Source organism: Diceros bicornis, chromosome X (assembly GCF_020826845.1).
Source record: "Diceros bicornis minor isolate mBicDic1 chromosome X, mDicBic1.mat.cur, whole genome shotgun sequence".
NCBI lineage: Eukaryota > Metazoa > Chordata > Mammalia > Perissodactyla > Rhinocerotidae > Diceros > Diceros bicornis.
The window spans coordinates 109231664-109249261 of record NC_080781.1 but is presented as its reverse complement, the minus strand read 5'-3'; the positions used below and the strand labels follow the sequence as shown (position 1 = coordinate 109249261).

General features: G+C 46.9%; 1 protein-coding gene across 2 annotated transcripts in view; it reads right to left on the bottom strand.

Annotated features, from left to right (window-relative positions):
- Nucleotides 1-15185, bottom strand: part of DOCK11 (dedicator of cytokinesis 11) — a 170884-nt gene extending 155699 nt beyond the window's left edge. For both annotated transcript variants that reach the window (XM_058536579.1, XM_058536580.1), the window contains exon 1: nucleotides 15000-15185. In XM_058536579.1, the coding sequence (XP_058392562.1) occupies nucleotides 15000-15101 (102 nt within the window). In that variant the 5' untranslated portion in view covers nucleotides 15102-15185. The remainder of the gene's footprint in view (nucleotides 1-14999) is intronic.
- Nucleotides 15186-17598: the final 2413 nt, after the last annotated feature.

Here is a 17598-nt window from a genome sequence, read left to right as displayed (position 1 = left end):
ATTTTTAAATAAAAGAACAAAGATACAGCATGTTCAAAATCAGGAAAATTGTGACCAGAAATCCTCGCAATATCAATGCATATCACCTATTAATTAGCTTTACTCGAAATTTAAGTCCCTCTAGTAATTAATACCGTTAATGGCAGCAAACGATGACTACAGTATTAACAACCTGAAACACATTTCACATGCAAGAAAGACAACAGCAATTTTAATTCACATTTCAGAAAATTCAGGGTAGGCATTTCTGCCTCTCAAAATTGTAAAGGTAATATGAAATATTATATAGATATATGTAGACATACAGGCATATATATCGTGTGTGTGAGTGTATATACATATAATATATACCCTTTAAAAACTCACTTCACTGAGATCAAAATTTAGGGAATACTGAAGCAGATAGGAATGGAAAGCAAATGGGAATTGAAGTCTCTAATTTCTAGACCATCCTAATTTTATTGATTCAGCCGAGAATGTGAGATGTGCAAAGCCATGGGCAAGGAGCTGCAGGATTACAGGTGAAACTATCTTAATGATAACAGCACCATGCTAATTACTATATAGACACTATATGTCACATATGTATTTTTTATATATGTCACATAAATATAGCAAGTCTGAAAAGTATGGAACTTGAATTCTACTTTTTCTGATGATAAAAATAACATATGCTCAATGTAAAATAAATGAATAAGCATGTCAAAAACCAAAAAATATAAAGCAAGAATAAAATGTACTCTTAATCCCACCATCCAAAGATATGCACTATTAATATTATATATACACACACACATTGTAAACACACACACACCCTCTTTGAGAATGTTTTCTTTGAATATAACAATACTAATAGCTAACATATATTCAGTGCTTCCTATGCTCCAGGTATTGTTCTTTATTTTTTTTTTATTTTTGTGAGGAGGATCAGCCCCGAGCTAACATCCATGCCAATCCTCCTCTTTTTTTTTTTTTTTTTTTTGCTGAGGAAGATTGGCCCTGAGCTAACATCCATGCCGATCTTCCTCCACTTTATGTGGGACGCTGCCACAGCATGGCCTGACAAGCGGTGCGTCAGTGCATGTCCGGGATCCGAACCCGGGCTGCCAGCAGCAGAGCACATGCACTTAACTGCTACACCACGGGGCCTGCCCCACCAGGCACTGTTCTAAGTGTTTTATTGTATTATTTTACTCAATCCTTACAATAACTCTGTGAGGTCAGTAGTATCATTATCTCCATTTTACAGATGAGGAAACTGAGGCACAGAGTGATTAACTAAATTCACATATCACATATGCATCATTTTACAAAAATACGATCATACTTTGCATGCTGCTTAATAACCTAAATGTTTTTTTCATGTCAATAATAAACATAGATGTCATTTTAATGGCTGCTTGGTTTTCTGGTGTACGGATGTTCATTTGCCTGATGCTTTACTTTCAAACATTTAGGTTGTTTAAATTTGGGGTTTGTTTGTTTGTTTTGCTATTATAAACAACTCTGCAAGGCCCATTGAGGTTGATATTACTATTTCCATTTTGCAAATGAGTACAAGGAGGTTCCACAAAGTTAAATAACCTACCCAAGGCAACACAGATTGTCAGTGGAACTGCTGGGCCCTTCTGGCACTATGACTACTATGCATTAGCTCTTTCCACTCTCCTGCCAGCTCCTAAGGCCTTTACATTCTAAGGATTGAGAGAAGTTGTTATGAGGCAGAATGAAATCAGTCCTCTCTAAAACTGAAGAACTAGCATGATAGGATGAAAAATACCCCCCATCCAAAGATATGCCCCCATCCTAATCCCTGGAACCTGCAAATGTTGCCTTATAGCAAAAGGGTTTTTACACACGTGATTGAGTCAAGGGTCTTGAGATGAGGAAATCATTCTGGATTATTGGAGTGAGCCCTAAATGCCACTGTAACCTCGGGCCCTCCAGGACCAGTTCAACTGACCCCATCTTATCAACAGAGTAATTGGAATGGTTTTTCAGGATCTGAGACTCCTTGTCCAGTTCAGGCCAGATGAGACCACCAACCCATCAACTGGGCCTGTGCAAATGCCCGATAAGTGACCTTTTTGACTTCAAAGAATTGAAAACTCCACCCTCAGAACATGGTACCACCACCATTTTGTGAACATGCATCCTATGAAGAGGCATGAAGCTTGACTACGCTTGTGCAGATCATCAATTACCTCACTTCTCCTTACCTCCAATCATCTATCTCCACACTTCACACTGCCCTGCCCTTCATCCCATAAACTGTGCCCTATGCCCTGAATTAGGGAGACAGATCTGAGGGCACACCCCCCCGTTTCCTTGCAGATTGATCTAGCAATAAAGCTGTTTTCTTTTCCCAAAAGTTGATGCCGTAATAAGTGGCATTTTTTACGCACATCAGGTAGGAGAACTTCAATTTTGTGTGGTAACACCATCGCAAATGACCTTAAAAGAAAGAGGGAGGGCCAGCCCAGTGGCGTAGCGGTTAAGTTCACGCACTCTGCTTTGGTGGCCCGGGGTTCGTGGGTTTGGATCCTGGGCACGGACCCACACATCGCTCATCAAGCCATGCTGTGGCAGCGTCCCATATACAAATTAGAGGAAGATTGACACAGATGTTAGCTCAGGGACAGTCTCCCTCAAGCAAAAAAAAAACAAAGAGGAAGATCGGCAACAGATGTTAGCTCAGGGCCAATCTTCCTCACAAAAAAAAAATAAGAAAGAAAAAGAAAGAGGCAAAGAGAGTTTTCACACAACTGAAGAGGAGAGGGCAATGTGACCACAGAGGCAGAGACTGGAGTGATGCAGCCACAAGCCAAGGAATGCTGGCAGCTACCAGAGCTGGGGGAGGCAAGGAACAGGTCCTTCCCTAAATTCTCCAGAGGGAATGTGGCCCAGCGATACTGATTTCAGACTTCTGGCCTCCAGAACTATAAGAGAGTAAATTTGTTGTTTTAAGCCTAGTTTGTGGTAATTTGTTAAGGCATCCATAGGAAACCAACACAACTAGTCAGAGGCTATAAGCCTGCAGAAGGAGCAATTTGCTCCAAATGGGGTCAGAGGGGATGGCCAGCCATTGCTGGCTTGAAGACAGAGGAAGGGGCCATGAGTGAAGGAACGCAGGCAGCCTCTAGAAGCTGGGAAAGGCAAGGTAATGGATTCTCCCCTAGAGCTCCTGGAGTGAGTGAGGCCTTGCTGACACCTCGGCGGACTTCTGACCTCCAGAACGGTGAGATAATGAATCTGTCGTGTTTTGAGACACTAAGTTTATGGCAATTTGTTACAGTAGCCACAGGAAACTAACAGGCCATGCATCTAGTCCAACCCTCAGCGGGGCCAGTGGCTGGGCCTCCTCATCCCAGGCACTCTGCCTCCTCTTGAGTTCTTTAAGCAGACCCTTGCCCCTTCAGGGCACAGTCCCACTGTGCTGAGTTCAACCTGTTCTATGGTCATGGTGAGGGCAAGGCAGCCCTCCTCAGGGCTAGCAGCAAGACCTCACTCCTGGAGGAACTGGACAATTGGCCAGAAAACCAAGGCAGGAGGTTAGATACTGGGTAGGGGGTCAAGACAAGGACACAGTGACTAGGACAGTGACATGAGGGAGTAAGGAAGAAGATAAAATCTAGTGACAAGAAATGGATTTTAAAAACTGGGCAGAACCAGCAGCCTATAGGACTTGAGGCCCAGAACCTGAGCTCTGAGTTCGAGAGTCCTCTGACGTCCCCTGCTTAGGCCCAGGCTGGTCTCTGAGCCTGCGGTGGTGCTGAGCCGGCAGTGGGCAGCAGTGGGCAGCACTGGGCATCGGGAGTAGTTCCAGCTACATGCGGAGACAGGAGGGAGGGAGGGAGGCAAGGAGGGGGAGCTGGGCTTCAATTACAGAACTGAAGAGAGAAGCCTTCCAGAATTCTCTTCTGGCTCTCCTGGTGAGAATTCTGCCAGACCGTTTCATTTCGAAGGGCAGACAGAGGCAAAGTTCCTCTACAAGCAGTCAAGTCAGTCAGTCGTATGGAGGGGCACTTCTCCCCGGGGTCAGGTTAGCAGGGAGATCCTTCTTTGCTCCACAAGCAATGGAGCGTGATGTAAACACTCTGCTGGACAGAAGGAGAACTATTGGCCCCTATGAGCTTTTAAATTACAATTTAGTTCAATATTTGCAAGTTAATTCAGAGCCCTCCTGGATTTCAGTTATTTCTTGGTGGTAAGTTAGGCACCTTAGAAGGTGGTGTTCCCTCCTTCAGGTCTCTAGGAAACCATCTAATGCACTGGAGCATTAGGAACTTGTTAACCTGTGAAAATAAACTGGTTATGCCAACAGCACTCTTGCACTCACACCACGAACACTCACAACAGGTCCTGCAAGGGCTAAAGCTGGCAGTTTCTCAAGTGGGAAAACTAAACTACTAATATAAAAGGCACGCAGAGAAATATATATGTTGTTATTTTTGGACAGCACTAACCCGCTTGAAAAAAAATCATAAAAACAGTTCCATGAAAATGATCCCAGGTACCTCTGCAGAGCCAGTGTTCTGGAGACTTTTTTCCATATAGCTATTGAAATAGCAAAGAAAGGAAGAGCGGCCAATTGCAAACAGTTCTCCAAATCCTTAGGCTTACTTTGGCAAGGAAGAATCTATACTGATCTTGCCCACATTTCTCAATAACAACCCCACCCCTCTTTTTTTTTTGTCCACACCTCCTACTTTCCCACTAAAGAGACCTAAGCTTGTTCAGAAATAAACACTGTTTCCCAATAGAAGGAGATCATCACCAAAACCACACAAAAAGAGCTTCCTCCACCTGATTTAGTGTGGAATCTGGCCCAGGAGCTACTGCTTCTTTACCTAATTACTCCAGAGGAATCGAGACACCTGGAGTCCACTACCTAGTCTGTCATTTAGTGAATCTGGATGACCCACAGCCTGCCTCACTTGAAACCATGCCTGTTTCCCCACTTACAAAAGAGAGGTGACGACAATGCGCTATGTGTTTAATAGTGACCTCTGAGAACATGTGAGGTCATAGGCACAAGAGCATTTTTAACTCTTCATAAGATCGGAGCTATGAAAATACAAGATCTTGTCATCGTCTAAATAACATTTTATAGAAATGCAGTCCCCAGCCTCCTGACACACTTCGCTGAAACACTTCAAATAAAGATGTTCTGTCTCAGAGGCTTGGAAGAACACTTGACTCCTTAGTTAAATCTCACCCAGTAAAAGGTTTCAGCCGTTAGGAAAAGCAACATGATGGGAAAGCTGAGGTATCATTAGATCTTCAAACATTTCTCAGCAGCTTGAAACATATATAATCTGACATAAGCTGTCAGGAAAGGCAAAAATACAACTTCCTGTCAACAATAAACTCAATGGGCAATAAAAAGAAGGTGGAGAAGAATTCCAGGAAATCATTAATAGCAAATTTAGGCGTGAATGTGTGAGGCTGTGCATAGACAATAGGTAAACCACGTGTGGCTGGAACACATGGCATATTTTCCACGGTATCAACAACGCTGGAAACTCATACACACTATTCGTAACAGAACTTATCCTGCTACCACAAAACCAGAATAGCCGAACATAAAACTACATTAATTTCGTAGGAGACCTTTAAGCTTTAAAATTTTTCCACTAAAATACATGTTCCCAAAATAGATCTTTAAAAAGGCATTTGAGGGGCTGGCCCTGTGGCATGGTGGTTGAGTTCAGTGTACTTCAATTCGGTGGCCCATGGCACAGGTTTGTGGGTTCAGATCCCAGGCACAGACCTACACCACTCGTCAGCCATGCTGTGGCGGTGACCCACATATAAAATAGAGGAAGACTGGCACAGATGTTAGCTAAGGGCTAATCCTTCCTCAGCAAAAAAAAAAAAAGGCATTTGAATTTCAATATTCACTTAATTTTTTAAAGTGAAGATTAATGAGCAAAAGGGATGTCAATAAAGTTCTGAGAAGGAAAGAGCATTGAAGTTCTAGTCTTCCATACAGAGCCCAATTCTCCTCTAGCCATCCCTTTGCCATCAACCTCACTGAACACACCGTCATAAAGGTGAATGCTTCTGCCAAAAGCCATGCATGAAAGTTCCCAGACTGGAGGACCTTCTCCCAGGGCATGGGACAGGGTGTTCCTCCCCACTCCAGGACTAGCCTTCCTACTCATTCATCAGACTAGTCTGAAGGCGAGAACTGCCAAAGACCCAGAGCCCTAGCTCACATTCACTGGGCTCTTCAATATGACCAAGTCCAACTGGGAATGGATACTACCAAGAACCTAATGGAGAGAGGTCTGCCAGCTTATTCTTCCAGGATGGGTGTGACTCTTGGCTCAGCCACGTAGCTCACCCTTTGGGCATGATTTGGAGCAAGGAAATAAAAAAGCAAGGGTACCTGCTTCCCTTCTGCCAGTTTACTTTTGAACTTCTGTTGGCTTGTAACACATACACAAAAGACTTCTTTTGCCCACCATAAAGCCCGGGAATAGTAACAAGAAGCTTTTCATGTGGCAAGCCCCGCTCTAAGTGCTTCTCATGCAACAACTCCTTTAAGCCTTTCAACAAGCCTACGAGATGGTTATCAAGGCACAGAAGGTTAAATAACTGTCCCACGGTCACCCAGAGTAGCTGAGCTGAACTTTGAACCTGGGTTGTGTGCTTCCAGAGCCCACTTGTAACCACTCTGCTCTAACAAGCAGAAGCTTCCAGGCAATGGAGCTAATGAGACTGTCCCTTTGCCCCAGTTACTGCTCTGGCAGCCTCCAAGGTAGGGTCCTGCAAGAATCAAAAAGGCATCTGGCTCTAGATTGATATAAGCAACAGGCCAATGTTACCCATGCACCCCTGTGCCCTCCTGACAAAAGCTAAAGGAAACCAAGAGATCTAAATCCCAAAGAGATATGTACATGAAATTACCATAGGATTTACAGAAAAGGGGAAACAGCTCTAGCTCCTTCTCCCTCCTGTGGTTTCTGGCCTTCCCTTCTGTGTTAAAAAAAAAAAAACAATAATTTTTCAACATGCCTTACTGAAGATTCTGTATGTCAGAAGAAAGCAAAACCAGGTAGGTGAATGATTCCTCTGAACTGAATTCCAACCAACAAGCAAGGGGAGTTCCTGAGATGGAGCACTGGGAATTTGGGAAGGTAGCAAGCACTTCTTGCAGTCCACAGAGGTCAAGCAAAGGAATGCCGGGGCCAGGCCGGTGGCCTAGTGGTTAAGTTCAGTGCGCTCCGCTTTGGCGGCCAGGGTTCAGTTCCTGGGTGGGGACCTACACCACTCGTCGGCGCCCATGTTGTGGTGGCAACCCACATACAAAAGAGAGGAAGACTGGCACGAATGTTAGCTCAGGGTGACTCTTCCTCAAGCAAAAAGAGGAAGATTGGCAACAGATGTTAGCCCGGGGCCAATCTTCCTCAGGAAAAAAAAAGAAAAAAAAACCTTCTTTATTAAACACACAAAAAAGGTAAAGGAACGCCAAGGTGAGTTACATATGTATGCTATATACGAATTTCTCAGAGTGTTAGATGCTACCATTTACTTTCCCAACTCCCATAAAAAAAGGGGGGCTCTGTAGTCAAATAAATGTGGGAAATGCCATAGAGATTAACTGTTCATCAGCAAAAGCCTATTTAGCATTGTTGAACCCAGAAAGGACCCGAGTCTTGAAAAAAATGTTAAGGATCACAAAAAAAGAGCATGGGGGGAGAGGGCACAGAGATGATGCAAGTAACATAACATAGAAGGCAGAACCACTAGCCTCCTGCTGTTCTTCTAGCTTCCCCATTTCAGTTATTTGCAAGCATCTAATCTCCCTTCCTGGCTTGTGAGTCCCTTCAGGGCAGGAAACATCCTATTCAGCCTCTTCAGGCACCTGGGAAAGGAGGCTGCTCAGCTCAAAGCCTGGGAGGGGGAGCGGCCCAGGGGGTGACCTAACTTCCCATCACCGTTCTAACTGGAAGTCTGGGGCTGGCCTCCAGACCATTCCTCCCCACCCTGCCTCTTACTTCCCTAATCACCCCCAAAGGTGCAAACCTCTTCAATTAGCTAATCTCGCCTACAATCTCATCTCTGTCGGCTCAACCCTGCCTCTTCCTCCCCTTCCTGATCCCACTTGGAACACTTTCTTCTCTGCCCTCAAGAACCCTAGTCTTTTGCCAAAACACAAGCCTACATGCTCAGCCTTTCCCTAGAATGTTCTCTTCGCCGCCTTGCTTAACTGAAACCTGGCTTTGCCCTGACAACCCTCTCAAGTAGAGGTTGCTCATTTTTTTTTCCCTTCCCCTATCAGCAAACGCGCTTATCCTCCTGTTTACCCAAGCTGAGACACCTCAGCTCATCTTGACTCCACCTCCTCCCTTCTCTCTCTCTCTTCCTCCCACTTCCTTCCCCCCTTCTCCTCCCCCTTCAAGAATCACCAAATCCTGTTGATTTTATCACTGAAATGCCTCTTAAATCTTCCACCTTATCTCCATTCTCACTGCCTCAGTTAAAGCCTTTGTTCTCTCTCTGGAACTATACAACTGTAGTCACCTGGCCCAGTCACCCAATACCCAGTCCTCCTACGTATTGTTGCCATTCCAGGCACTGTGTGAGGCACTGGGAATAGAGATGAATACACAGCCCCTGACTTCTTGGCTCATATCCAGAACAAGTAAGAAACATTGCCCCCACTCCACTGTATTCTGTGATAGATTCTTCTAGAATACTTTTTTTACCAGATTTTTTTTAACCTTTATAATCACTTAAACATCAGATGGTTTCTATATATTACTTCTTTAATCCTCACAAGAACCCCACAAGGTAGGTACAACAATTTACCCCCATTTCACAGATGAGGAAAATGAGATCTGGTTACTTGCCTCAGTTCACAATGCAAGCAGGTAACAGAGGTCAGATTCGAGCCCAGGTCTGACTCTTGGGCCTGTGTTCTGCCTCCCACATTTTAAGTACAACATTGAAACCTTGGAAAAGAGCCCAAACAGGATGATCACGATAGTGAAGAATCCTGAAACCAAGTCATGTGAGGAACGAAGGAAAGAAATGAAGGCTCTTTGGCTTTGTGAAGAGTGAATTTAGGGGCCAGCCTGGTGGCATAGCGGTTAAGTTTGCACGTTCTGCTTCGGCGCCCTGGGGTTCGCCAGTTCGGATCCTGGGTGTGGACCTACTCACCGCCCATCAAGCCATGCTGAGGCAGCATCCCACATAGAAGAGCTACAACTCTACAACTATGATACACAACTATGTACTGGGGCTTTGGGGAGAAAAGAGGAAGATTAGCAACAGATGTTAGTGCAGGGCCAATCTCCCTCAAAAAAAAAAAAAAGAGTGAATTTAAAAGTGACATGGTGGCCGTCTCCAAATATTTGAAGGGTTGTCATGTGAAACAGGAAGCAAAAATATTCTCTGTGGCTCCAAACGGCAGACCTAGGCCTAGCCCATGGTGGAACTTACAGAGAGTAAATTTCAGCTCAAGAACCTTTTCTAACATAGCCCTCTAATAGGCAGGGAGTGTTTAAAGAGAAGCTAAATAATCATTTGTGAGGGGTACGTGTAGGGGACTTTCCTGCCTTGAGTGGGCAAGCAGTCTAGATCAGCGTTTCTGTGCACATCAGAATCACCTTGGGTAGTTTTTAAAAATACAGATGCCTGGCCCCACCCCAGACCTATCGAAACAGAACCTTTGGGGTGGAGACCGTTATTGCAAGAATTACAAACAAGGAAATAAGTCTGTAAGAAGGTTCACTCAAATCCTCAAAAGAAGAAACACAAATGGCTCATCAACATATGAAAAACTGTTCAACTTCAAGAGTCATCAAAGAAATGCAAATTAGAACAGTGATGTACCAGTTATCTCCTATCAGATTGCAAAGATTAAAAACTACTAATAACCAGTGCTGGCATGGGAGAGGGGAAATGAACACTTGCATATTCTGCTGGTGCAGCAGAGCAAATGCAGCAACTTGCTGCAGAGCAATTTAACAGTACGTTTAAGAGGAATTCTGAATACTAAAAATGTGTCTGTTTGAACAAGCAATTCCAATGCTAGAAATCTATCCTAAAGGGACAATCTAGCAAGTTTGAAAATGCCTGCTCAAAGATGTTCATTCAATTAATGTTTATACCAGCACTGTCCAAAAGAACTTTCTGCAATGATGGAAATGTTCTCTATCTGTGTTGTCCTGTATGGTAGCCACTAGCCACATGTGGCTAATTGAGCACTTGAACTGTGGCAAGTACAATGTAGAAGCTGATTTTCTTTATTTTTAATTAATTTAAATTTAAATGTAAACGGACAGCTTATGTTTATAACACCACAAAATTAGAAATTATCAAAATATCAAACAATAAAGGATGATTACCTCTGGTGCACCCATAGTGGAATTTTTGGCAGTCCCTAAACATGATTATGTAGATTTATATTTATTGACATGAAGAAAAGTTCATCAGATATCGATAAGTGAAAAAATTATTTAAAAGTTTGTATATCTTTTCAATTCATGTTTTCATATATACATACACACAGAGAGAGAGAGAAGGGTTTTGACATATATACATTAGAATATTAACAGAGCTCCCTCTGAGTAATGAGACAGTGATTATTCTTTTTCTGTTTTTCTAACTTTTCTACAATAAACATGCATTTATTATATAAAAAAGCAATAAACACTTCAAAAAGAAGGCTTACTGATGATTAGAATAGGAAAAGAATCAGGCCAGCCCTGGTGGCCTAGTGGTTAAGTTCAGCGTGCTAGGCTTCAGCAGCCCAGGTTCGGTTCCTGGGCACGGACCTACACTGCTCTGTTAGCAGCCATGCTGTGCTGGCAGCCCACATACTAAAAAATAGAGAAAGACTGGCACAGATGTTAGCTCAGGGCGAATCTTCTTCAGCAAAAATAATAATAATAATCCAGAGAATTTGTTTAATATGTTTGTCTTAAAAAACAAATTCTACTATTTGGTGCTTCCAAGACGGTTCACAGCAAACTCTGCACCAGGCTTTGGGACAGCTCCTCCAGGAGTGGCTTGCCCTGGGCCCTCCTAAGCTGGAGAAGCCCACAGGAGTAGTGAGCCGATTTCATGTCTAGGTGCCAACACTCCCATGAACACTCCTGACTCGAAGTTCATTCAGAGCCAAGCCAAGTCTCTGAACTGGAAACGCCTGCTCAAGAAGCCCGTTGAAACTGGCTTTATTCCACGGGGTATGTTGTTTTGTCCTATATTAAGTACTTTCCACTAACTCCCCTGGGAAGAGGGAGCAGGGGAGCTGATTCTTTTTCAAGCCTTCCCTAAATGCGAACCTAAGGAACATTCCACGCAAAGGTAAGTTGTGTGTGGCGGGTGGGGGGAGTCAATAGCTGCAGCCGCTTTTCTGCCATTCTCAGTTTGGGAAGAGTTTTTCTCTACTGGAGTTACTGTATGAAATCTGGCCAGTGCCAGCCAGGGGACGCTGCATGCATCACCCTGCCTCAAGGGGCTACAAACTGTAACATCTAGCAACTCTTTCCTGATCCTTTGGCGCACAAGGAATTGACGGTAAGTTCAGTGGCAAGCAAACAGTATTTAAACACCTACCAGGCGACTTTCCCAGGCTGACACAAGCACTCCTCTTAAGGGCAGACAGAATACAAGTATATCAACTGCCTTTGTTTCCCCTGAGGCACAAATAGCTAAATCCCAAATTATAACAAAAACAGCGTTATGAAAACACTTCTCAGTTAATCACATACACTCGCGTTATAATATTCTTCCCCAAGCCCCTCTTGAGAAATGTCTGCCAGTGGTTAATTCTGCAATTATCCCTTTCCCTGAGTTAAAACTGACCTTCACAAAAACGCCGAACTTATAGGAAAATGCAGCAATGAAACAGTCTCTCTTTCTGTCTGCTTCATGATGCGGTTAATAGATTCGTGGAAGCACTAAGAACTGAATGAAGATTTGAATACACAACTACATGCTATATATAGCCCAGGCCTTCGGAATTTTTCAAACAGTGAGCAAAACTGTATGACGTTAGCAACATGTCAACAAGGGTATAATTGTAAAAAAAAAAACCACCTAAACAGGAAATACTGTATATCTGCTGTGCATTTGTACAGCTTGGTGGGTTTTCCAAGTTCTAGTGAGAGATACAGCAGAGGAGAGAGCTTGGTCTTCTCGAGAAATGGCTCCGTAATGAAGTCCTATGGATATGTGACTCCATATTGAAGCCCTAACGTCAGTGTCATTGGTTTATAGCAGCAAGTGTCAATCCTACCTCAGCTGTCCCTAATAAACACTTTGGGGCTTAAATCAGACAGAATCAGAAGTTATGGCGGCAGCAGCTGCCACACGTTCCCCTCACTCTCCAGCCACCCATGGCTTTGCTAACTCTGGTTAACAGCTCTTTGTGTCAGAAAAGCAGGGCCCAAGAAACAGAGCCATTTAGGAGAATCCACTCCATTTAAGACTTTCCTTATTTCTTTTTTTTTAAAAGATTTTATTTATTTTTTCCCCCCAAAGCCCCAGTAGATGGTTGTATGTCATAGCTGCACATCCTTCTAGTTGCTGTATGTGGGACGCGGCCTCAGCATGGCCGGAGAAGCGGTGCGTCGGTGCACGCCCGGGATCTGAACCCAGGCCGCCAGCAGCGGAGCACGCGCACTTAACCGCTAAGCCACGGGGCAGGCCCTAGACTTTCCTTATTTCTGAATTGACTGAACTGCTTAAAAATAGCATTCACTAAGGTGCTATGAATGATCTAAAATTCATTAGGTACATCATCTGGGTGTTCTATTGACAAACACATACACACAGACCCAACCCAGGCTGGAACTAATGAAAACAAATGAAGAAAGTCATCCACATTCACTTCTAATTATAGGGTGTCTAGCATTGTGTCTTGCACATAGTAGGGGTTCAAGAGATATTGGTTTAGATTCCTAGAATCTGTTCTCCCCCACCCCCAAAATCTCAACGGGGATCACATACCAGACTAGTAAATAAATATCATTCCTGTGCCCTGCCTGGTAAAAATCTGGGGCCCAGGTCCCAAGTAAGCTAGGCTGGCAGCATCTCCCAGAAGAGTCTCCTACCACTAAGTTTTTCCAGCTTTGCCAGAGCCAATGGTTAGGAAGGGGCAGCTGCACCTGTGCCACACAAAATTCTTTTTAAAACCTAAAATCCTGGGCAAGCACGCTAATGTTAACTTTTTGCTGCTGAGGGTGGCAGGTCACATGCTGGTCAAATCCCAGTGAAGGTTTGCAGAGTCCCATTTATTCTCTTGAGACCATCTGTCCACTTCACAGGCTCCTTTCACACGACCTGGTAAAGGGCCAGCCACCTCTGCTCTAGCAAGGCTTTCTTCCTGAATTTAGGAAAGCGTTTCCTGTGCTAGGCAGATTGAATCACTTGTTAACAATCATACAAGATGAGAGCCCTGGTATAAACGCCCTGCATACAGCTTGCCTTCCTTTCTTAACCGGCTGTGACGACAATGGAGGTTCCAATCTGACCCCAACAGGACCTCATTCTAAAATCAGTGAAACACACAATAAGCTGGGTCCATTAAAACAACATTAAAGGTCTGGGTTTAGCTCTGCTAAACAGCAGGATCAAACTTTCAAGGGTCCAGCCATAATCGAGAGATTTCTTTAAAGTCACTTGGCTTTGCACAGTTGTAGCTATTAGGGATCAGATCTTTATCTCAAAGGTACATATTTTACCTTTGATCCTCCTCCAGAACTCCCACTAATGTCAACTTTCTCCACTGTTGGGATCAGGGCCCTGGCCTCCCTTTAATGTTGGTTTTATCGCAGATTCTACAAGATCAACAGAAAAATTACAAGGAAAAGCTGTGAAGTTCCCTTCCGATGATAAGTTGTCTTAACAAAAAGAGCCCACTTTTACAAGTGGTGAAATTTAAACACAGCAGACGACACGCTGTAAGGTGGAGGGAGAGGAGAGAGACAAAAACGACCAAAAAACCAAAGTAACAAAACAAGCGCTAATTAACCAGTCTGATTGCTTCTTTAGGGTTTGCTCGCTAGTCCAGGAAATTGGCAACGAGTGTCTTGCAAACAGGAGAAGGGGCAAGTGCCCGTTAGCACCCATCCGCATCCCTCCTGAGTCAGACAATCCGGATGAGGCTGAGGGTGCGACGGGAGGGCTTCCAGGCGGTCAGTGCGCTTTCAAATCCCCATCCCCCAGCCCTGAGCGGTGGGACTCTGACCCCAGGTCCTCCATCCCTGGACTGGCACACACCATCTTCCCCCAAACCTTTACGCCCCCATCTCCTTGCCTCTGGAGCGCTCTCGGGTTCTAGGGGACACCTTTGCCCTGCGGCAGACCCCGCGCCCACTGGCCCCGGAACCTCGCTGTTTCCAATCCCCTCCCTCCGCCGCAGCAGCTGCAGCAGCACCCCTTCCACACACCCATCACCACCCTCTCTCCCCAGTAGCAGGAGGAAGTCGCTCTGCTTCCTCTGTTCTCACCGCCCGCCGGAGCTAGGGCGCCCGGGGCTTTTTGGGTGGGGTTCTTTTTTGTGTACACGGTGCGTGTGTGCGCGCGCGAGTGTGTATGTGCAAAACGCACATCGCATCCTTCCGCCTAGGCTGCCTCAGGTGCCTGCAGGAGGGAATCAGGATCTCGTGGCGCCCTGGTCCCCGGCTCTTTGTGCCGGGGCTAGGGCAGCGCGAGGTCCGCTCCCTAGCTCACCCCCCCGGCCCGGGCCCCGCTTCGGAGCCCCCGCCTCCCGCGCAGCCGTCCCCAGCCCCCGATAGCCTGTCGGCGGCCAGCCGGGCCGCGCCGGGCAGCCGCAGCGCTGTCAGCGGGCGCCTGGGACTCGGACCCCGGCAAGCGGCGGCCGGTGCGAAAACTTACTGAAGCCGAGAAAGAGCGCGCGGCACACCGGGCGGCCGCCGCGAGCGCCGTCCCGGTCCCGGCCCCCGCGCGCGCGAAGCCACCCCGTCGCTCTCGCCCGGAGCGCGTCCCCCGGGACGCCCCGTCCCCCGGCCACTCACCAGCACCAAGGAGCCCCGCACGGCCTCCGACACGCTCTGCCGGAGCTCAGCCGCCGTGCCGGGCTTGCTGAGCCGCTTGGTGAATTTGCGCACTTCGGCCATGGCAGCGACGGACAGGGCTCGCGGGCGTGCTCACTGCCCCGGGCCGGGGCGGCCGCGGCCGCTGCTGCTCCGTCTGTTTACACGCCGGCCGGCCGGCCACATCGCAGCTCGGCGGCGGCGCGGCTCCCGCTGCTCCTCCCTCCCTCCCTCCCTCCGCCGCCCCTCCCTCGTTCCCTCCTTCCCTCCTTGGCTCGCTCGCTCGCTCGCTGTCCTGCCCCACGGGCGGCAGCCGCGGCCACTCCCTCCCCTAGAGCGCCCGAGCTCTGCTCGCGACCAGCCCCAGAAGGAGGGTGTGTCTGGCGAGGAAGGGGGGTGGAGGTGGAGGGGGAGGGAGAAGTGGGGGGGGGCGAGGGTCACGAGGGAAGAGGGGGGAAGTGGCAACCGCTCGGGCTCCGCCCGAAGCTGATGTTGCTGGTGCAGTCGCATCCGGGAGGGGAGATCTGGCTGCTTCATTTTTCGCGGGGGGGGGGGGGGGGCCGAAATGTCTCCAAGTGTGGGGCGTGCTCCACTCCACCCCAGTGCTCCTTTCCTGCCCCAGAGGCTGCTGTGGCCGCAGGAGGGCTGGGGAACTCTCGCCTCCCCCACCCCGCAGGCCCCCGGGGCCGAGGCGGCGAGGGGCTGGGAAACAACGTGGAGCGGCCGCCTATTGTGTGCTCCGCCGGGGAGGGGTCGCGCTGATGTCGGAGGAGGGAGAGCGGTTTTCTGGCCGGAGTGGCTCGCCTGGTCCTGTCCTCTCACACCGTTTTCTTACCCAGTCGGTCCTCCTCACGGGGGCAACCCCGGGAGGGAGCAGGCTTCGGGGAGTGGAAACTTTCCGTGGCAGAACCCACTCCCCATCCCCACCAGGGCGAGGGAGAGCTGGGCGGTGGGGCCTGAGCCTATGGCAGGTTGTCTAGTTCAGCAGTGACTGTGCACTGGGGGTGGGGTGGGGGTGGTATTGGGAAGGCCATTGCCTGGAGTCTGGAGGACTTAGTGGTCTTCGAGAAGCTTTTACGTGTGCCCTATCACCTCTCCATTTCCTACTTCTTTCTTTATCCTCTTCACCTTCTAAGAAATTGTTTTCCAGAAGCAAAGAACATCTTCTAACTAGATGTAAAACAAACATGCTTAAGACAGAAATAAGGCTGGGAATCTTGAAGTACTAGTGACCTTCTAAAACCTCGGCAAGTGCACAGTGAGAGGCTCCGCTGGTGGCAGCAATTTTCTGTCTGGTTACCTCATTTCTTGTGAGTTTGGAAATGGCCAATAATTTCTGGGGAACCATGCAGCCCTTCTAGGAAAGTTCCTACCACTGCCATAGGGCACTTTCCCCACTTTTCTCAGCTGCAAACATCAAACAGTCACACCTACATGTAGGACTTTGTTATGAAAACAAGGGCATGGTTGATGGTTTCTGTGAACCCAGAAAAGGCCAGGTCTCTTAGCAGCAAGTCTATATCAGCAGTCATCACATTAGTCCCAGTAAAGCACAGATAGAGGGTCCAAGAGGGCTTGGGACCTGGAAGTCCTGTAAAGGTAGAGGCCTTGTATCACCAATCTTGGCTTTGCACGGTGGGTGTGTATATAAAGTATGTTAATTGCTGAATGTAGGTGAATCAGCACGAATTCATGCATGCGAATCAGCATGAGAATTCAAGAATGCCTGTGTGGCCCACATTGTTGGTTACCTCCACAAGAGCCATAACACTTTTTCCTTGCTAAGAGAGCTCAGGTTTGCTTTGGGTATAGGGCAGAGCCATAGGGCTTAGGGAAGGCAGGCCCAGCTCCAGGTGATGAATTATGACTGGTTAAAAAAATCACGATAATCTCGCTCTTCTTTACTAGAGGAATCATCTCAACTCCCATTCAGTTTGGGCCAACGGAATATAAAAGAGAGCTGTGGGAGGAGGGCTCCTGAGGAAGTGTTTCCACCTTGATAAAAAGAGATGGGCAGAGAGACCTCTGCCCCCTCTTCTTTCTGAGAGGGGTGTTTGATGTGTCTGCCCTTGGCAGCCATTTTGCAACCATGAGGGAAGGCAAAGATCATCACAGATAAAGCCAATCCAGAATCTGGACAGCATTGAACTGTTGAACCAACCCTAGTACTGCCTACCTCTGAGTTCCTTTGTGTGTGATAAAAGTAAACCCTTTTGGTTTATGTGACTTTCAGTTGAATATTCTGTTACTTTCAGCCCAAAGCATCCTTACTATTACACTCTATTGTAGCCACTGAAAGTACACAGAGTTGAACAAGACAGACAGGGTCCCTCTTCTGGTGGAGCTTACATCCTAGTGCAAACAAATGAACATGTTAATTTCAGAAAGAGATAAATACTATGCAGAGAATTAAGGTGATATGATGGTAACTGGAGTTGCGGACCTAATCTAGAATAGATGGTCAAGGAGGGCCTCTTTGAGGAGATGAAAACTGAGCTGAGTCTTGCCGGAAAAGAAGCAGCCAGCAGAGAGCAGGAGGTAGAGCACTCCAGGCAAAAGGAATGCCAGGTCCAAAGGCCTG